This window comes from Podarcis bocagei (genome assembly GCF_964188305.1).
Source record: "Podarcis bocagei genome assembly, chromosome: 10".
NCBI classification, from domain to species: Eukaryota; Metazoa; Chordata; class Lepidosauria; order Squamata; family Lacertidae; genus Podarcis; species Podarcis bocagei.
In genome coordinates this window covers 38,747,910-38,768,107 of record NC_138135.1, presented here as the reverse complement: position 1 = coordinate 38,768,107, position 20,198 = coordinate 38,747,910, and the positions used below count along the sequence as shown (strand labels likewise).

The 20,198-nt window shown below is 40.9% G+C and overlaps 1 protein-coding gene across 2 annotated transcripts in view; it reads right to left on the bottom strand.

Annotated features, from left to right (window-relative positions):
• CDK17 (cyclin dependent kinase 17) overlaps nucleotides 1-20,198 on the bottom strand; it is a 71,121-nt gene that overhangs the window by 34,008 nt on the left and 16,915 nt on the right. Inside the window, exons 1-3 of one of the 2 annotated variants that reach the window (XM_081209666.1) lie at nucleotides 13,860-14,095; nucleotides 9,395-9,543; nucleotides 2,593-2,757 (exon numbers count right to left, since the gene is read on the bottom strand). In XM_081209666.1, the coding sequence (XP_081065792.1) occupies nucleotides 2,593-2,757; nucleotides 9,395-9,512 (283 nt within the window). In that variant the 5' untranslated portion in view covers nucleotides 9,513-9,543; nucleotides 13,860-14,095. Of the gene's footprint in view, nucleotides 1-2,592; nucleotides 2,758-9,394; nucleotides 9,544-13,859; nucleotides 14,096-20,198 lie in introns of those variants that run through there. The other variant, XM_081209665.1, reaches the window with a different exon arrangement.

Here is a 20,198-nt window from a genome sequence, read left to right as displayed (position 1 = left end):
CATATCCAACGCATGTTGACTCAGGTTTAGGTGACAAGGGTGATGCAATCACCTGCTGATACTATAGGCTTTGTGCCATTTTAAACATTTACTTTGTTATTTGATTCCCCACCCCCCAATAAATGCTACTTTAGCACTATGTTCCCATAACAGAAATGGATAGCTAATTAAATAAATCCTGATGCTACCATGCCTAGATTTTAGCACTATACACTAATAAATGCAATATATTATTTTTTAAATAATTATCCAATCATGATCTAATAAAGGAGGTTCTACAATTTCCCATTATGTATTCCAGTACTGTCAACTAATGAAAAGGAATTAAATCAAATCCTGGTACAGGGTTTATAAACAGGCCTTTGATACAACAAAACATGTTTGTATGGGTATTGTCACATACACGCTTTAAATAAATTATATGGAAAATGACTGATGAGGAAGGTGAAGGCTTTATTGAAAAGTGCCATCTGCAGATTAAGTAGTTAGTTGCAGAATGGTTGAGATCAGGCAACAAAATATTCTATCGCTCCACTGTTATGAATACGAAAGATTCTTCTGTGAGTAATGGCATCCATTTTGGCAATTACAGGGCTTAAGCTTCCAATTCAGTAGAAGCTAGGCATAATGACTGCTGCAGTTTGCTAAGCTGGAGTAGCTTCTGTTTGCAGAAATTTATTTTTATAGCCCTAAATATTCTTGTATCTACTTGAAAATAAAACAAAAAATGCACTTTGTATTAATTAAAAAGTCATGCATGGGAGATGTTATTCCCATTATGCAAAAGAATGAATTTAATACAATTGACTGGGTGAAGTAGTGGCAGATGCAGGAAATTGACGATACCAACTGAAGTCCCCTTCTGCTTATCAGACAAAGCTGCACTCTGTTCATAGGAATGATTTCTATATCTTGAGCTTATTGACATAAAATTACACCTCTGGGAAACCTAATTCACATCTGCAGGCACAAAGAACTGGCAAGCCTGCCAGTTAATTTCTGTACAAAGAGGGGAGGGGAACCTGCACTCATGAATATTTAAGCAATATTCCAAGGATTCAGTAACATAAAAGCATGTAATTGATTCAGACAACAAAATAATTGCAGGAGGAGAGATCACCATAAGACTTAGGAAGGAGACTGTAAAGAATGGATTGGTTATGAATCTTATGCAAACGCTTTTCACAGCTGTCATCTCTAGCCAATGGGCTGAAGTCTGGCAATATCATCTTCCTACCACCACCAACTTAGAACAGTCAGTCCCAAATGTTTCATCACGGGGACTCGTGATTTACACTCCACCTTTATTTTGATTGCTTCAACCACCAAACGTTACTGCTATCTTAAGCTTCATTTAAGATGAAAGCCGACCAGGAGATGGCAACAACTGCAGTTTCCATTTAGAATGAGTAAGTATACAGAAGGATGTACAGTGGTACCTTGCAAGACGAATGCCTCGCAAGACGAAAGAGTTTTTCGTTTTTTGAGTTGCTTCGCAAGACGAATTTCCCTATGGCCTTGCTTCGCAAGACGAAAACGTCTTGCAAGTTTGTTTCCTTTTTCTTAAAACCGTTAATACCAGGGTGCATTGCTTGAAGAGGTGCTTCGCAAGATGAAAAATTCGCAAGACGAAAAAACTCGCAGAACGAATTAATTTCGTCTTGCGAGGCACCACTGTATACTTTTGAGATTTCTCGAAGCCTTCTTTTGTGAAGCACCATAACGCTGTGTACATGCTTTGTGGCACACTCTGGTCTGGATTAACTCGGCCTTTCTGGAAGGGTGATAGTATCCCTTGAATCGTGGGGCTCTTGAATCACAAGAGTGAACACCCAAATAGGGCTTTACAGCACCATGCTATTCATGTCTACTCACAAATAAGTCACACTGAGTTTCATGGGACTCACTCGCACATAAGTATGCATAGCACTGCAATCTTAGCGGCCTTTAAATAAACGATTCTATGAACTGCTGGGCTCCTGTCAACTGCTGCCAATAAAGTGGTACATGCGCTGCTCCACCAGCAATGTGGGCAGAAGGCCGCCAATGGTATCCCCAACACAGTCCAGTGGATAGCAATGAAATGGAGTGAAGGTGACATCAGCCTGGGATTTACAGGATGCTGAGTTGCTCTCACAGCTGGTGGGCATCAGGACTGATTTGTTCCCAATTGCTGTGCCAGCCTCATGCAGGTGCAGGGATCAAGCCTGATCAGCCGAGCTCCACACCTCCTTTCTGTTGCCACCACTCTGAGCAGCCAGGCTGTGGATGTGGTGGTAGCTCCATGACTCCAGAACCTCGGCTGCAGCGGTAAACAATTTGGATTGTGGTCTATGTGAGGGATACAGTCTACCTTCCTAGGTGTTAGCCATTCACATGGAAATGTTTTATAAATTAATAGTTTTGATTTGTTTACCGCTTACAGTTGTTGTTGTTGTTTTGCATCCAGCTAACTAGGATGCCATCCTACATAGATGGTGTCCACCAGTTTTATTTCTATTACTATATTAGAAATATGATTGCCTTACTGATACTCTGGAGTGCAGAAGCCATAGAATAACATAATGAATTGATAATATAAGGACACATTACCTAATCTGCTCCCGTTCCTTGGCATTGCCATGAAAGAGCCAAGGCTGCCACCGATAACACTGTGTGGTCTTCGTAGCGGAGGCTTTTTGAAGGATCCCGTGTACTGGTGAAGGAATGAGTGCATACTATGGGATGTTGGAGGTCTGCCATTCTTCACAATAGGCTCTGAAATTTGCCAACACCAACCAATTCATCCCACAAGCAGGAAATTCAGGAACATGTTGAGAGAGAGAAAAAAAAGAAGAACAGAGTTACCACACAGTCTGCTTACTGTGGTATTTGAATGAGGTTCAAAATATTTGAAACCTGGAAGGTAGATCATCAACGGTGAAGCACACCACACAAAAGAAAATGCACAATAAAAAATGTTCCCTTTCACTCCCCCCTGTGCACAGAAGCTGAGCCAGAGAAACTCCCTAAGCATAGCTGAGAGCCAGAATATTGTATAACCTAGCAGGCATGCAGCAATCACTGAGCTGCTACAAGAGACAGGCAGTCAATTCACCCCGATATCATCAAGGTCTTGTACAGACTGACACCTCTGGCTCATCGCAAAGGGTGAGAAAGCCGCTGCTGCAGAGGGTTGAAGAGAGCAACAATAAGTAGGTGAACAGATGTCCTTCCTTTCAGGGGTAGTGCAAAGCCATCATGGTATAGAGTCCAGAGTGAAAAAGAAATCTGTATGTTTGCTGAATCTGCATAAATTTAAACAGGTTGCACCAGCTTTTCCTGACAAATAATGTTAAAATTCTGTGCTCAGGCAATTCACATTTTTAATGCAGGGTACTTGCAGCCCGGTGTATCATCCCTCAGACAATGTGGCTGGGAAGCTGAGGGAATCACATTCTTTGAAAGTCCTGCCTAATGGACTCATATGAAAAGGTTCCATCCTTAAGATGGCTCATATACATGCAGAAAGGGTAATATTCCGTTTTGTGAATTTAGAATACACCAACATAAGCAGAGCATAATAAATATATCATCAACTACCTTTAAAAAAACCCATAGAGAAAACATGAAGTGGTAAGAAAACTAAATGGCCTCAGATGTTACTGAATTACATAAATTTATTCAATTAATACATCAAAGAATCGACACTGTCTGTTAAAAAGCCTTAAGGTATTCATGAAGTACCTTTGATTAAAACTAAACAAATCTGCAAGAAACAGATTGTTCAAAAGTAATCCCACACTGTCAAGTTCTCTTCTTCTATTAGACCAAAACAGTGAGAAGTCCAATCCTATGTGTGGAAAGTTTACGAGCTTTTGTGAATTTTGGATCTATAATGTAATTAAAATAAGTAGCCAAATTTCCTCAAAGAGGAAAAACAAAAGACTTTTTAAACTGCAAAGTGTTTATGTGCTAGAATGGAAGCATAGCTTTGTGTCATTTCATTGATTACATTTTTACTCTCATGTAGGAACACATAAGTGTGATCTGTTTACTTTCAGCAGTATATGCACATAGTTGTATTGAAATCACGTGTTCTTTTCTACAAGGAGAAAACTGTAACAAATTATTCCTATGAAGTGACCTGCTCTCTATTTTGAGTTAAACAGTGGGCAGCTCAATTCATTACAATTCTCTACACAGGAACAATTCTTGTTTAACCTTGTACCCAAGACCCTCACATCCTAGGAATGTGATAATGGCAACTAGGAATGTGAAATGTTTTTTTCAGACCTATTCATTTCTCTTTCCTGAGAAACAATCCAAGTAACTTTAAGCTATGTGACTGGATGAAGGATATTACCCTCTTGAATAGCACTACCCAAGCAACAAACCAATGCTGCTAGCATTCTTTATTGCCCTTGAAGGTATCATATACTTATTAGCACCTCTCTGCCTTCAGAAAGCAGGGAGTCCTGCAAGCTGAGAAGAGTTCGCCAAGGCAAAGGCACTGCCACTGTTGTAGAGGTTCTTAAGCACAACACTGTCCAAAGCCAGGCCTCAGGAAACCTTACAAGCTTAAAGGCACAACCTTCAAGCTGACAGAAAATGTCTGAGAGGACTGACTGAGTGGCGAGAGAGCCCAAAGGAGGGGGAGCAAGCTGGAAGAACAAAAGGAGCAGGGTCAAAGGGCAGGAGAGGGAGAGGGACCAAGGGAAAGAGAAAGGAGAAAGGCAACTTAGCATGGGAAGGGGATATGTGGGGCAGCAGGAACCGAGGGCAGCCAACCTCTCTGGCCTTTGTTCTCCGCTTATTACGATTCCTCCTAAGTCTCCACCGCTATCACGTACTTATGCACAGCACAGACACTGGAGCAGTTCTGCTTGCCTAGCTATATTTTCAGAAGCTGTGAGTAACGCACAGGGAATCGAAAGTTAACACCGTTACTTCGTGTTGTCTCTTCTACATAACAGCCCTGTAAGACAGGGTGAACACCTACGCTCAACCACTTCCAGACCGTAGTGAAAAGCTTCCGACGGCTAGATGGACGTTAACAGGGGTTTTTATAAAAAGGCACATCCTGTTGCTCGACCACAATCCATTTGTGCTCATTAAATAATCATGTTCATGGTTTCCCTTTGCTTCTCTGAAGCAAAGCTGAGTGGCTCATTCAGTAGACTTTTGTCTCTCTCAAGACAGACAGATGCCAACAACAGAGCATGAGACTCTTAATTGCAGGATTGTGGGTTCGTGCCCCACGTTGGGCAAAGGATTCCTGCACTGTACACTAAAAGATCAATTTCTTACAAGTGCGCAATGAGTATTTTGTAGCACTTGTAACAGTGCCAGTTTTGCAGACTAAATAGGCATATATGGGCTAAGGCAATCCCACAAGCATACTGGTATATATTTAACTCCCTTGTTGATATTTGGTGAGCTGCTTCTTATGATGAAATCATTTTACTACTTTCCCACAGATCCCACCAAAGCATCTCTAGTTTATTAAGATTTACATATTCTGGAACCTAGCCATCAAGGGAATGGTCATAAGCTTTATTTCTGTGTGTCAAGAGCCTTTCCTTTGCAACTGTTCACCACAGCAGGATATTCTGGTCTTCTAAATGAGGGAGATGTCTACCCACAATTTGCAACTGTTCAGAAAACAGCTAGGATACTCTAAGAGAAATCAATTCAAGATGACTTGCAGGAGCCTTAAATTATACAGTGGCAGATCTCAGAAGGGTAAACGGACAGGTATTAACACAGCTCTAAGTTTCTTTGTAGATGATGGAAACAGTATAAACAATGACTTCCAGAAAAACAGAAGTGCACTCTCTAAATACAGAACGAAGCAGTTGCTTAGGAACAGAATCAGGAAGCATTTCATATAGCAAGATGCTTGGCAGCCAAGGGACAAAGAAACTCTCTGGTGAGATGTTCAACTGTAGTCATATGGATTTATATCTAGCTGTGTACAATATGCGCGTTGGACTTTGGATCAACAACAAGCTTTATGTTGCATGCTTTACCATGAAGAAGCCAACAGTACAAGATCTATAAGTAAGGCTTCAAGCCAAACTGGAAATAGCAAAACTGGTCCTTACTGGTGCCTTAGCACCAGTGCCCTGGGGAGGTCACTTTGGTGCTGTTAGCAGCGGTTTGACTGTACCCCTGGAGGCGCACTTCATTGTCTCTTGAGAAAGACAGATGCCAATAGTAAGCTATATCCCTAAAATTTATGGAATTTGTCCTCTGCTCCCTTCACCACCTTTTCCCAGATGGTCAGTGCAGCTTGAAGCTTCCAAAATGTGTAAACATAAACAGTATACTTGAAAAAGGCTTAAAAGGCTGCATAGTCAATAGGACCAGTGATGTAGAATCTCATTTGCCAGGGTTAAATCTACTCCACGTCCTATCTGACTAAAAAAACAAGACCAAGAGTACACTGTCCTTTGCCCCTCTTGTTCATGATTTCCTTGCAGTACTTTGCGATGCTCCTCCCCCTTCCTACACACTCTTCCGCCCCACACATAATGTTCTCTTCCCTTCTGCTACTATTTGTTCCTTCTTCCCACAAAGCTTTGCTTTCTCTATACATACAGTTACTTAAAAATGAGAGTTAGCAGCAGGGTTCTGTTCTCGAAGGCCTGAGGTGACAGTTCTAGCCATGACTTCATGAATGCCTTTTATACAGCAGCAATAAACATAAGAGTTCACTCTCCTTAGAGGCGGATACACAGCAAGACAAGCTCACATGTGGGCCAGGATTTGGCTGCGTAATGGCAAGTCAATATTATTCATTCTGAATTGTTGCAAGAGGAAACACAGCGTGTGAGCAAGGAAGGATATTCTGCTCTGAACACACACACACACACACACACACACACACGTATACTTAATGCTTAGGATATTATGTATATCAGAATAATACAGTCTGAGAAGTTAAGCCATGCCTTAAGAAACAGTTCTTCGGATAGTGAACTGTATAATTTGACTCATTCTCAGGTCTGAAGAAGGCACGCCCACCTTTATGCAACTTCTCCTTTTCCATATAACGCATCACAAATAGCTTTCCCACATGCACAGGAATTGTGACCACTACTCAAATAAATAATTTGCATGAAATTAAGGGAACCATAAACACCGCTGATGTTTTGTTGACATTCTTTGCTGCAGCTTCTACTCCTATAGAGGTAAACTATTTCTTATACAGTGGTACCTTGGGTTACAAACACCTTGGGTTGCAAACACTTCGGGTTACAAACTCAGCTAACCTGGAACTAGTACCTCGGGTTACAGACTTTGCCCCAGGATGAGAACGGAAATTGCGTGCCAGCGGCGCGGCGGCGGCAGGAGGCCCCATTAGCGAAAACGCATGACAAGTTAAGAACGGTTTCGGTTAAGAATGGATCTCTGGAACGAATTAAGTTTATAACCCGAGATACTACTGTACTGAACAATAGCAGAAGAGGCTCCAACAAACCTCTAGCTGAATAGCAGCTGTTCTCTTATTTGCAAATAAATTCCTGTATCCAAATCTAGAGGAGGGAAAGGGCCATGTAGAATTTTGAATGGTCACAGAATAGGGTTTCAGCACCTTCTCCCCATGAGTAACTAAAGCAAGATAATTACAGTGGTACCTCTAGGTACAAACTTAATTCGTTCTGGAGGTCTGTTCTTAACCTGAGGTACCACTTTAGCTAATGAAGCCTCCCACTGCCACCGCCGTGCGATTTCTGTTCTCATCCTGAGATAAAGTTCTTAACCCGAGGTACTACTTCCGGGTTGGGATGCAGGTGGCGCTGTGGGTTAAACCACAGAGCCTAGGATTTGCCGATCAGAAGGTCGGTGGTTCGAATCCCCACAATGGGGTGAGCTCCCTTTGCTCGGTCCCTGCTCCTGCCAAGCTAGCAGTTTGAAAGCACGTCAAAGTGCAAGTAGATAAATAGGGACCGCTCCGGTGGGAAGGTAAACGGCGTTTCCGTGCACTGCTCTGGTTTGCCAGAAGCGGCTTAGTCATGCTGGCCACATGACCCAGAAGCTGTCTGCGGACAAATGCCGGCTCCCTCGGCCTGTAAAGTGAGATGAGTGCCGCAACCCCAGAGTTGGTCACGACTGGACCTAATGGTCAGGGGTCCCTTTACCTTACTTCCGGGTTAGCAGAGTCTCTAACCCAAAGTGTTTGTAACACGAGGTGTTTGCAACCCGAGGTACCACTGTATATATTGCTCAATCTATTAGATTATCTTCATCATTGCTTCTTCTAAGCTATTGATCAACAGTTACTTGCCAGGATCCCAAGCACATGTCACTCTAAGCCAGTTAACCAGTTGCACAAAAAACGGGATCTGGGACCTTACGAATGCAAAGCACCACTGAGAGACAGTCTTCTGCCATATTATGCAATTTAAAGAAATATAAATCAATTAAGGAAACATGTATGGATTCCGGTGTGTGTGTGTGTGTGTGTGTGTGTGTGTGTGTGAAGAATTTGGATTACCTTGGCACAGAAATTTGAAATACTGAAATCTTCCTAGCAGTAAGACACTAGAATCCCTTCCGATATTGTTGGACTACCAATTCCTGCTGCCCCAATTCACATGATCATCAATGAGATGTTGTGCAACCAATCTCATCTGTTAATACTACAAAACACCACTATTGGACAAGCCATGCACACTGTTCAGTGCTTTTCAGAAGCCATGAGTTTGGGAACTCAGCTTATGCTTTCTAAACAACGCATCAGCTGATATTTTACACAGCTGCAAAAATAAATAAATTGAAAGCAATGTTATAAACACAATACTGAATACCATAATTTACAAGGCAGTAAATTGGATCAGTACAGAAGTGGCAATTCTGCTAGTTAAGTATGAAATGATACCACATTTTTGCAGCTTAATATGTTAATGATACAAGGCTAGACACAAAGGCATTTTTGAAGCATTCCCATCAAATCTGTAGTAACTCGAGCTTAACATATATTACAGTGGATGCTTGGGTTGCAAACGTGATTCATGCGGGATGCATGTTCGCAACCCGCAGCGTTCACAACCCGCAGCGGCACGTCTGCACACACGCAGGTTGCGATTCGGTGCTTCTGCGCATGCACAAAGTGCGATTTGCCACTTCTATGCATGCGCGACCCTCCAAACCTGGAAGTAACCCATTCTGGTACTTCCGGGTTTTGGTGGGTCCATAACCCGAAAAAACGCAACCTGAAACGTCTGTAACCTGAGGTATGACTGTACTTGCAATTACTTCCCAAAAGTAAAGATACACACTTGTTATTCTAAACTAAAACATCAAAACAATTTAAATTCATCACTCTTGCTGCAAGTAACTTTTATCATTAAAAGAATACCATTTTCATAAATACTTGATAAAATTTAAGCAAAGCGGTTATTTTTACCGTTATCTTTACTGCTGTTTTCTTCAATAGTCATTTGCTCGGCCAGTTCAGAAAGTGACTCATCAATCGTCTGGCTCCCACGCAACGTTAGGGAAAGTCTCCTCTTGAACTTTTTCATTCTATCTGTAATACGTCTGGCTCACGGAAGCCTATTAAAATAAGAAAGTTGTTATTTTAAACACTTGTTTCAACTACAAGAAAAATGTGTTTAGTGCTGATTGCTTATACAGTATCAATCTAAACTTTGTAAGGTCATTTTAACAAAAGAGCTAAGTTTTGAAATTGTGAATTTAATGTTTATCTCAGTTCTATTCTGGCTTATCTTGGCTTGTGGTGGGTAAGTTGTAACAAAATAAAATACCCCATTAAAAGACACCACACATTTATTATAACACACCCAGAGTCTCCACTTTTTAAAACCAACCAAAGTTTTACAGGCTTAGACTGACAAATCTTTAGAAAATGGTAGTTCCACAACTGTGTTGTGACCAACTAGAATATTCTTCGCCTATGCGTTCCTGCTGTCCAACTTCATATGTAGATGGTGTAATTTTAAAAAGGTACACCTTATGGGTTATGATGAAATTTAAGGGAGGTCTAACCAATAGAAGCACTTCCTGGGAGATTTGACTGTGTGGAGCTGGGTTTGGAGGAGAGTTTGTATACACAATTCTGTTGGGACTGGATGAATTGCAAATGAATTAAAGCTCCTTAGAGGAGCTTAGAAGGAACCTTAAGTGGTGAACTTTCAGCTCTCCAAATGTTGTTGAACTACAATTCCCATCATCCCTGACCACTGACCATGCTTGCAATGGATGATGGGAACTGTAGTTCAGCAAGATCTGGAGAGACAAAGGTTCACCGCTGCTGTATTAGATAAACTTCATGCAACAGCCTTCTGCAGCAAAACCAGAATATACCTTTCACAATTTTCCAGTGAGACCCCTCTCCTACACAAGCAAGCTGGGTGGAAGATCAAAGACGCAATGAGGGCAGTCCTTGATGGATGTGGTCAGAACAGATTTCCACAAATGTGCTTTCCGGGTCACTACAAACCAGACCAAATTATTTCCTGGTGACAGTCTTCCCAAACCCAACAAAACACAAGAAGCTCCCTCACTCCTAAGCTATACCATGCTCTCATTCTTTGCTTAGTTGAAGGGACAGACTCTGACCCACTCCTGTCCTGTAGCGTATACACAGGACTCAGGGGAGACGACAGCAGAGATTTGTGACAATCCGCCTTGGTTGAATTCAAATGCTTCAAAATCCCAGTACAGGTTTACTGGGCATGAAATATTACTCCCATCTGTATGACTATCTCTCAAGGTGGTAGGAAAGCAAATAAAGCAATTAAAATAACATGGAAAGGGAAAAGGGGGATAATACGACATCCTATTGAGAGCAGTCTGGGCCAGCTTCTCCAAACTATTTGCTCACTTTTTGATTGACCTGTTCAAAACTGGACCATGTTTTCAAACAGAAGTGCTAGAAATATGAAGGCAAAGCAGATCAGGAAATACAAAAAAGTTATTTTTAAAAATTTTATTTTATAAAATAGTAAAACAGGAAGATTTTACTCTTTGGTTAATGTTCTTGTGCTTAAGATGACCCATCAATTATGGAAAATCTTTGGGACTAAAGTACAATGACGTGGAAACATCTTCCACATCAGAACCAACGGAATGTATGACTTAATTCCTTACTTCCTATCAATGCGCAGGACAGCATTCTAAAACAAAGGGTAAATTAAGTCCAGAGGGATGTTCTGTGTGAGTCTCAGTGTTGGTGAGCAGACTTCAGAAAAGTATCTGATTCATGTGTAAGTATTTTAAGGATTAGTTTATGAATCCTGCCACCCTCAGACCCAAGTGTTGCATCAGAGGAGAGGAATGGTTACTACTCCCTTCTGTTAGCTTCCCATGCTGCTGCAGTAACATTTGAAACCCAGCAATGAAATGGGAATGCAAGACATATTTACTTTCCATACCTGGCACTTTCAACCAAGGGGGAAACCTATTCTATTTTTGAGTTGCAATTGTTTTTGATTTACAGAACATGGGCTGAGTACATATAGTTTTTAGTCCAAAGGACCCACTATGTTTAGGCAGATATAAGCACATACTAATTATACTCCTTTCTGCAGAAGTCTGAATGGCAATATAAAAAGACTACTACAGGCAACCCGCTCCCCACCCCCAAAAAAAACCACACTGCTAATCTGACAAAGATACATTTGTTCCACTGGTATGCCAACACAAACTAAAAGAATTAGAATTTGGCAAGAGAAATATACTGCTTAAGAATAGCTTTGTATCCATTCTGGGCTTCTTTGGGAGGAAGGGTGGGGATATAAATTTAATAAATAAACAAATGCAGCTCAGAACTGAACTAATGCAGCATTTAACATCTGAGTTTTTTCAGGCATATGCTGCTGAAGACTGGAAATTTAAGCAAAATAATAATAATCAAAAATCAAATGTAATATCCAAGAAACATCCCCTGCCAGTAACCTGAAAATGAATGCCCTTCATTATATTAAGACATTGATAGATGTATTTGCTTTCTAGTGGAAACTAATTCCATTTCTAGGCACAAGACAATAGTAAATGGTACTGTTGCTGGCTAAAGTGTAAGGTTCAGTGCCAAAAACACAAAACCCAACATAAAAGGTTGTGTGCACTGTAGCGACAAGCTGAAGTCAGGCAGACGTATACTTGTTCCACTGGTGAAATGTTCTGCACCAGCTAAATTCTGTGCACAAAAAGAGAGAAAAAGCATAAGCTGGCTGTTGCTGACTTTGTGCAACAGCTTGCAGAATCTGTTGGAAAGCCAGTTCCTGCTAGCACAACTGCTGCATTCCTTTGTTGTGCAACTTTAAAACTCACAATGAACACTGGATATAACCCACTAAATTCCACACTCTAATCTGACTTTGATAGTCTGCTTTTCTGTGAAGCTCTGATTGCATGCTACCATTGCCTCAGCCTCGTGTGGCAATGATTATTAAGCTATCCCCACAATGTAGATGCTCCTCTCTCCCACAATGACTTGGCCAATTTCTAGCTCCAGAAGCTGGAAGACAGCAAAAGAAAGCTCATATGAAGATACACTGCGGTGTTTTTGCACATCCCAACCTGAGCCACTTTCAATAGTCAGCCTTGGAGTCAACAGGCTGCAAAGGATGGGGCCATGCAAGTCAGTGCACTTTTACATGGAAGTGTTTGCCTTCTTCTGCAGGGCTTTCATTCTCCCTACTTGCAAAGCTGTCGAAAATTAACAAAGCAAGTCATTCTTAGCACAAATAGTTATGGTATCAAATACGAAGAGAGGCAGCTGTAATTTCAGACAAAGCTTCATTTACACGGCATCTACAGCTATCGGCAGCATGTGATAAATGTACTCAATTTTTTTAGGGCCTGCAGTGATACAGTTATGATGTTAGCTGATGGGCAATTATGTTGTCTGCTTTACAGTGGTACCTTGTGTTACGTACTTAATCCGTTCCAGAGGTCCATTCGTAACAGGAAACCGCTCGTAACATGAGGCGCCCTTTCGCTGGTGGCGCCTCCCGCTGCTGCCGCGCCGCCAGAGCGCAACTTCCGCTCGCATCCCGGGGCAAAGGTCGCAACAAGGGGCATCTACTTCCGGGTTAGCAGAGCGCGTAACCCGCAGCATTCGTAAGGGGGACAGTACATAACACAAGGTACCACTGTATTTGTACTAGTTACAGATAGGTAGCCGTGTTGGTCTGCCATAGTCAAAATAAAAAAATTCCTTCCAGTAGCACCTTAAAGACCAACTAAGTTAGTTCTTGGTATGAGCTTTTGTGTGCATGCACACTGTGTATCTGAAATAGTGTGCCTGCACACGAAAGCTCATACCAAGAACTAACTTAGTTGGTCTTTAAGGTGCTACTGGAAGGAATTTTTTTATTTTGTATTTGTACTGTATTTGTACCTCTCTTTAGTGGACAGTTTTACAATAATCACACACACACACACACACACACACACACACACACACACACCATTTTCAGAGCAGTGCATAGCTGCCTCTGAACAGAAAAAAGACAGCAGGGTAAACTAAAGAGTGATACAGAGTTCAACTCCATGGGCATAGCCAGGCCTTTTGTTAGGGGGGCAGAACCTCAGTTTACTATGTATTTTTATTGATTTTTATTGATTTGGGGGTGGGAAACTGCCCATCCCTGCCTCCCCTGGCTACGCCCATGTTCAACTCTGCTGTCTTTCATTACAGAAGCGATCACACTTTTTGCAGGGAGGGGTAGCACATCTTGCTGGCATAGTGTTCAGCTTTCAAATTTAAAAAAGGAAGAGCCTTAGACAAAAAACAAACGGGTAATAATCAGGATGGTCCCTGCTGCCAGACACAGTTCTGTCTGGCGCAAAGCCTTTATATTTCTATGCCAAAATAAGCCTGCTTCCACCTGCTTCTCACTCACCCGGCTGATCTCTGACTCTCTGAAGTAACATGGGTGCAACAATTTACACCAATCTAAAAATCAACAAGGATAAATGGGAAGTCCAATACATTTCTGGAGGCATGGATGATACGAAGATTTCTGATACATGAGACAAATCAGACCCCCTAACATAACAGTCCTAGGAAGAACAACAAAATTATGGGTATTAATGTCTGTCTGTGACAATAAACAGGAGAAGAACTTGTAATTAGTAAATGAAAGCCATCTGTATAAAGCAACAGAAATGACCAGAGGCAGCAACAGAACACTTGAAAACACATGACCAGTAAAAGCAGACACACACCTCTAGTGATGTCACAGTTCCAACAGAGTGTGGAAGTTCTTTCCAGGCAACAAATGTCTTTTAGCAGATGACTAGTGTGCTGCCCGATCTGATGGGATTATGAGAAGAAACTATGGCAACATGGTTCCCACGCCTAAAACCACACACTTGGAACCAAAGGCATCATTTTTCAAGTGGATGGCGCAAAATGGCCTCTCTGCTTTCCTCCTACTCCTTGCATCCACTGCAACTTCCTGAGGCTATAACATGCTGCTCTCAAGAACTCCTAGATATCAACAGCAACTTTTTGGGAGGCAGTAGTCTCCTAGACAGAGCCCACCTGCATGTTTTTGTATATAAACCCTAGTACTTGAAGAGATGTGCATAGTCCCAATATAAAGAGGTGGAGAGAGACAATGTATAAAACGTGAGCTTGATCATCATTTCACTTCTGCTAATATCAAACTTGATAGTCCAGTGAAACATGCTTATTGCCCTCCAAGAGGAAGAGGAAGTGGAGTGTATGTCCAGAGAGTATATGGGGAGGTAAACAGATTTGGGAAACATCTGATCCGACAGGACCTCCAACAATTTAAATGCATTCCAAGACCATAATTCTCCCCCCACCCCAACACCAGGATGCTATAAACTTTCAAGGACTTTGAGCTCTTTGAAGTTAAATGAATTCTGGGTGGGGGTTCTGGAATTAATTAGAAAAGTAATTATGCAATCCTAATTAATCATCCTTCCAGGGACTCTTTAAGCTTCTATAAAGGCGAAAAAGTTTCTAAGAGTAAGTAGTACTGCTTAAAAATATTATAGAAGGAGTTGAATTGATTCCAGGCTGTGCAACATGACGCACAGGCTCCTTGAATCCAACTTCCCACTCAAAATCTCCTGTACGCTGTTGAAAGGTAAAGGTAAATAAAACCCTTGACTTCACAGCTTGAGTTCAAAGCTACTGAATCCTACTTACCTAGCAGCTCTAAACCCCAACAGTCAGGCCCATAGTGCAATGGCACTGTAGCACTGCTGAGGTTCAAGCTTAGCTGAGAACTGTTGTTTGAGCTCATTGCTGCAACTGCTGAGCTTTGCCAACTCACTAGCTTTGGCTGAAAGGTGGCCTTGGTGGCAGGGGAGGGAGGGAAGTGAAGAGAACAATGGCACTTCCAGCCTCCCAGCAGAGTAGACTCCCTCCCCTCTCCTCTGTTGCTGGGTGATGCAGAATCTGAAAGGGGTCTAGAGTCACTTCCTCTCCCGGTCAATCTCCAATGGTGACTGTTCTTTGGAGGGGGGTGGGCCTGCGTCCCCAGTGGGGCCAGTTTCGCTAGTCTCTACGTATGCCTCTGCCTACCATTCAGTGCCAGAAGCTGTGAGATCAGGCACCAAGTGCCCTTAATTGCTCCATACTTTGGTTAAATTTGGTATTTGGTCTGCACAAAGGGCAGAACAAAGTGTGACAGATCTAATCAGCAAATCTGTTTGATCATCTATTCTCCCTATGAGACAAATTCTGTCTCTTAAAGGCAGATCCAGAAAATTCAAAGATAAGTTCTCCCTTAATATTCATGGGGAGTCCAAAACTTCTAGTAGCACATATATGCAAAAAGGGGTTTAGCTGCTGTTAAGAGTTACCACCAATTCCCTTTTAAACTAACTTCAGGAAAAAACAGAAACCAGAGAATACATGCTAAAATCTATTGAGAATGGGACTCGTTCATCTAGCTGTCCAACTATCACTACCTCTTTACAGCTAGCTCAGGTTTTGCATGCAACTTGATTTCTGTTTATTAATAATAGGAAATTGGTCACTTTCAAACTATCTAAGACAGGCAAGTCTAATAAATAAAGTCCTTGCTCTTACTTTACAACAGTTTCCCACTGCACACCTTCTATTAAACATGAAAATCCTGTGAAATATTTGATTATTAACTTGTTTTGCATTGGGTTGGGATCTTAAGACCTGCCACTATTGGAGGCAGCATGTTTACTTATTGGTCTGAGTATATCATGCCTACTCTGCAAACTTTACATTGGCTAGTCACCAAAGGCAGATTGAGTTTTAGGACAGCATAAGGGCTCGTTTAAAGTTCTGGCTCCAAGACTTCACAGCTTAGTAAAAAGCTGCAATTTGAAATCTACTTGTATTCACGATAACTTAAATGTAAAGGCAATTAGTTGCAAAACTGATTTGTTGAAAGAGAACCTACACACATTTTCCTCTGATATCTACTTACTGCTTCCCAGATTCAATGCAAATCTGAAACAAATCCAACAGAGGCATTTCTTTAAAGATCCATAGAAGTGCTTATTATTCTTTACCACTCAGTTTTCAATTAACTTGTTCTGCAGGAGAACCATTTTATCTTGTTTTGCGTGGTTTACTCTTTCGTACAAATACTACATCACAGTGAACATTGACTTCCACATGTGAATTCTGACAATCTCAACTGGTTTGTGTGAATGTCCAAGTGAATTTATGAAATACTGACAGCGCCCCAACTGCTGTTTTGGATATACACAAGTTGGCAAATTACATTTAGATCACTGTCAACGTTAGCCATCTGGAATTGTCAGGACTCATACCTGAAAACACCACAGTTCACCATATTTTGGACACTCGCAGCAATGTACACACATATTACAGATTTCTAATGAATAAAGGATGCATAGTGCTGCTGTTTCTTTTTAGCTACTTTGGGTTATATGACTGTCAATCAAGTCTACCCTCTCTACCCCCGCAAAAATACATGTCCTTTGAACACAAACGTGGCAATCATTTCTGGCTTACAAACACTGGACTTTCCAAATGCAGAAATACCTTTAAAACTATACCATTCATATACACAGATCTGAAAAGCAATCCTAACAGCAAGATTCAGATATAGTATATCTGCTGCAGCAGCAAAAGCTGCTTATCTGCTCAGCTCATTCCTACCATACTGACTATAATCATTTCTAAACTTTCCAGCAGCTACAATGTAGATAAATGTTTTCATTCATATGCAGGTGGCTAACATGAGACAAATTCAGTGAACTTGAACAGAATGAGGGCTTTCTATAGTTGTTAGTCACTGATGTAATCTGACTGTACCATTTACAGAATGTCTTCACTTACCACTTACATCATTCTGCTCAGTGTAAGGCTTTAAAAATTCATTATGGATTTTACAAAGTAAAATAAATATAGATGCATTATTCAAAGCAGCTCTTTTTTGAACTCCGTTAAAAATATAAGGCATCTCAATAACAGATTCTGATTCTCAAACCTTTATTAGCATATGTACAAGATTCCAGTAGGGTTCAATACAAAAAAAAACCACTCCAAACCTAACTCTAATATTTATCCATCCTAGATAAACATAAAAAGGCTACTTTGCAACATCTCAATAGTATATTTTTAAACAACTGGGTTTTGTCCTATGGGACATGGATATTCTTGCAACTATGAAAAATACGGTAGCCAAACAAATATTCGCTATCAATGTTTACAACAGAGATTGCCAAAGTCACCTAGATTGCAAAGTTCAGCTATAAGAAGTAGGTAATGCAAAGGTATTGCCTTGCTACACAAATTGCACAAAATGTGGAGATAATTAAGCTAAAAATGTTGACTGAAACAAGAGGCTTGGATAGACATCTGTAAGAGTAACCTCATAATTCTGTCTAGTAATACACATCATACCAATTTTGTCAATCCTCCCGTTACTAATCAACCCTGTTAGAAAGGTGAGGATTAACAAAATGTAAGCAATATGAAAATCAAGGTGGTCAAATGCTTATCAATCACACTGACTTCCTCTGAAATCACACTTAGAGGGAAAATGTTTGAAGTGTGTTAATCATTTGCAGCTGGATACTATAAGTTTCTCCATTAAATTAGAAGATGGAAGTCAAAACAGCCCTGTTTATTCAAGTACAGTATCTTCTTAATGCAAAAGGTGTCAAGCTGAATAATGCTGTGCACTTTGCCAGCTCAAAAATATAAACACCTCAAGATTCAACACAATAAAACAAATTACTGATTGTTCAAATAGAAAACACGATCACCTAGGTTGACATTTGCCGGCACATGTGGAGCCACAGGGAACCCTACAAGAAACAAAGCTATTTGTTTATTTACTCAGGAGGAACCAGCACAAGCAGAAAACAAAAATCCACACATTCAAGTAATCCCAAATAACATGCAAGAGCTTTAAATATTTGTTTATTTTATTTCCTTTGTTCCTACAATGAAACTCATGTTGGTACATAAATAAGAGAAAAAGCATGATGAAGAATGACTCAAGAATGAGTGTGATGTAGTACTCTAAATTATTCTTTCCAATAAAGAATTGTAAAAATGCTTTCCTATCAAAACCATACGCTATTGTGCTATGTATTCCCATTACAGGTACAGAGTCAAAATTTCTAGTTTTCTTAAGATACAAAGGACTTTCACATGCTTATCACAGCATGTGGTATATTTACTACCCCACACAGGCACTTTGCAGTGTAAAATATTATGCAGCCCAGGCAAAGGTTTACATGCGCATCACGAGAAAGTACAGATATGAAAATTTCAACCATGCTAAAATTATGGCTCACATCTTCCTTCCTCCATCCCCTCCCCCAAGTTACCACCACTTATCTCAACTTCTCCCCCTAAGATGCACTGTTTCACCCAGGGTTTCTGAAACAGTTTCTACATCTATTATGAACTTACTGGCAAAAATTTCCTCATAGTTCTTACAAAAGCTCACCAAGGGTCCAAATCAGGTTTGTTTGTTTTTATCTTCTTGCATGGCACACATGGATTTGCATAGAAAAAGCTGGCCAACTAAAGTAACTGGCCATGTACAGTTACTTACCTCACTTTCTACTCTATTTCTTGAACTTCAGTTCAAGTTTGTATATTATACAAGTTTCATTGTACTGGAAAACTATACGAAAACAACCCACCCACAAAAATGTAGCTAAAAATCAAAAGGTTGTTCTATTTTTATACTTCCAGCTTCTGACAGACTGGCTTATCTTAAGGTTTCAGTTCACCAAGGACAGAGGAAAATAAAATTTGAACTGTTAGAATGCTATCCATCTAAGACATACTCAGAGGAGACTCAACAAAACCAGTGGACTAAAGTCTCATTATACATTGAAAAGTTGCAAGCAGCATAATCTTCTTCCATGCAGAAGTAATTCTACAAACAGAAATACCTGCAAAATGTGTCGCTATTCACCCTACTTATGAGAGCATTTGTGTTACTGTTTGTTTTTTTTTAAAAAAGCTAAATAATTATTTGAACAAACCTAATCCAAGTATTGTATGATATTTTTTCAGACAAATAGGTTCCAACACACTACAGGCTATTTAATGCAAGGATGCAGGGGTGAAACAGACACACTAGAGAATACTCTATTTCCCCCCATTTGCTGACTAGCCAGTGTTTCCTTTTTCTAAATGGGGAACACTTAAATATTCTCTGAAGTTTGTTCCCTCCCCAGACCTTTTAATGTTTGCCTTGTTGTACTGATGATTTACGGACGCGGGTGGCACTTTGGCCTAAACCACTGAGCCTCTTGGGCTTGCCGATCAGAAGGTCAGCGGTTTGAATCCCCGCCACGGGGTGAGCTCCCGTTGCTCGGTCCCTGCTCCTGCCAACCTAGCAGTTTGAAAGCACGTCAAAGTGCAAGTAGATAAATAGGTACCGCTCCGGTGGGAAGGTAAACGGCGTTTCTGTGCACTGCTCTGGTTCGCCAGAAGCGGCTTAGTCATGCTGGCCACATGACCTAGAAGCTGTACGCCGGCTCCCTTGGCCAATAAAGCGAGATGAGCGCCGCAACCCCAGAGTCGTCCACGACTAGACCTAACAGGGGTCCCTTTACCTGTACTTTACTGATGATTTAGGGCAACTCAAAACAGTCTGTTATCAACTCCTACCCTTTAAAAGGATGTTTTAATAATGCCAGAGTTTTTAATCCAAAACTTCTGTATATGCTCATCTGAGTATCCATCAATTTAATATTTGTCAAACTCCTCCAGTTATTTGGCTCAA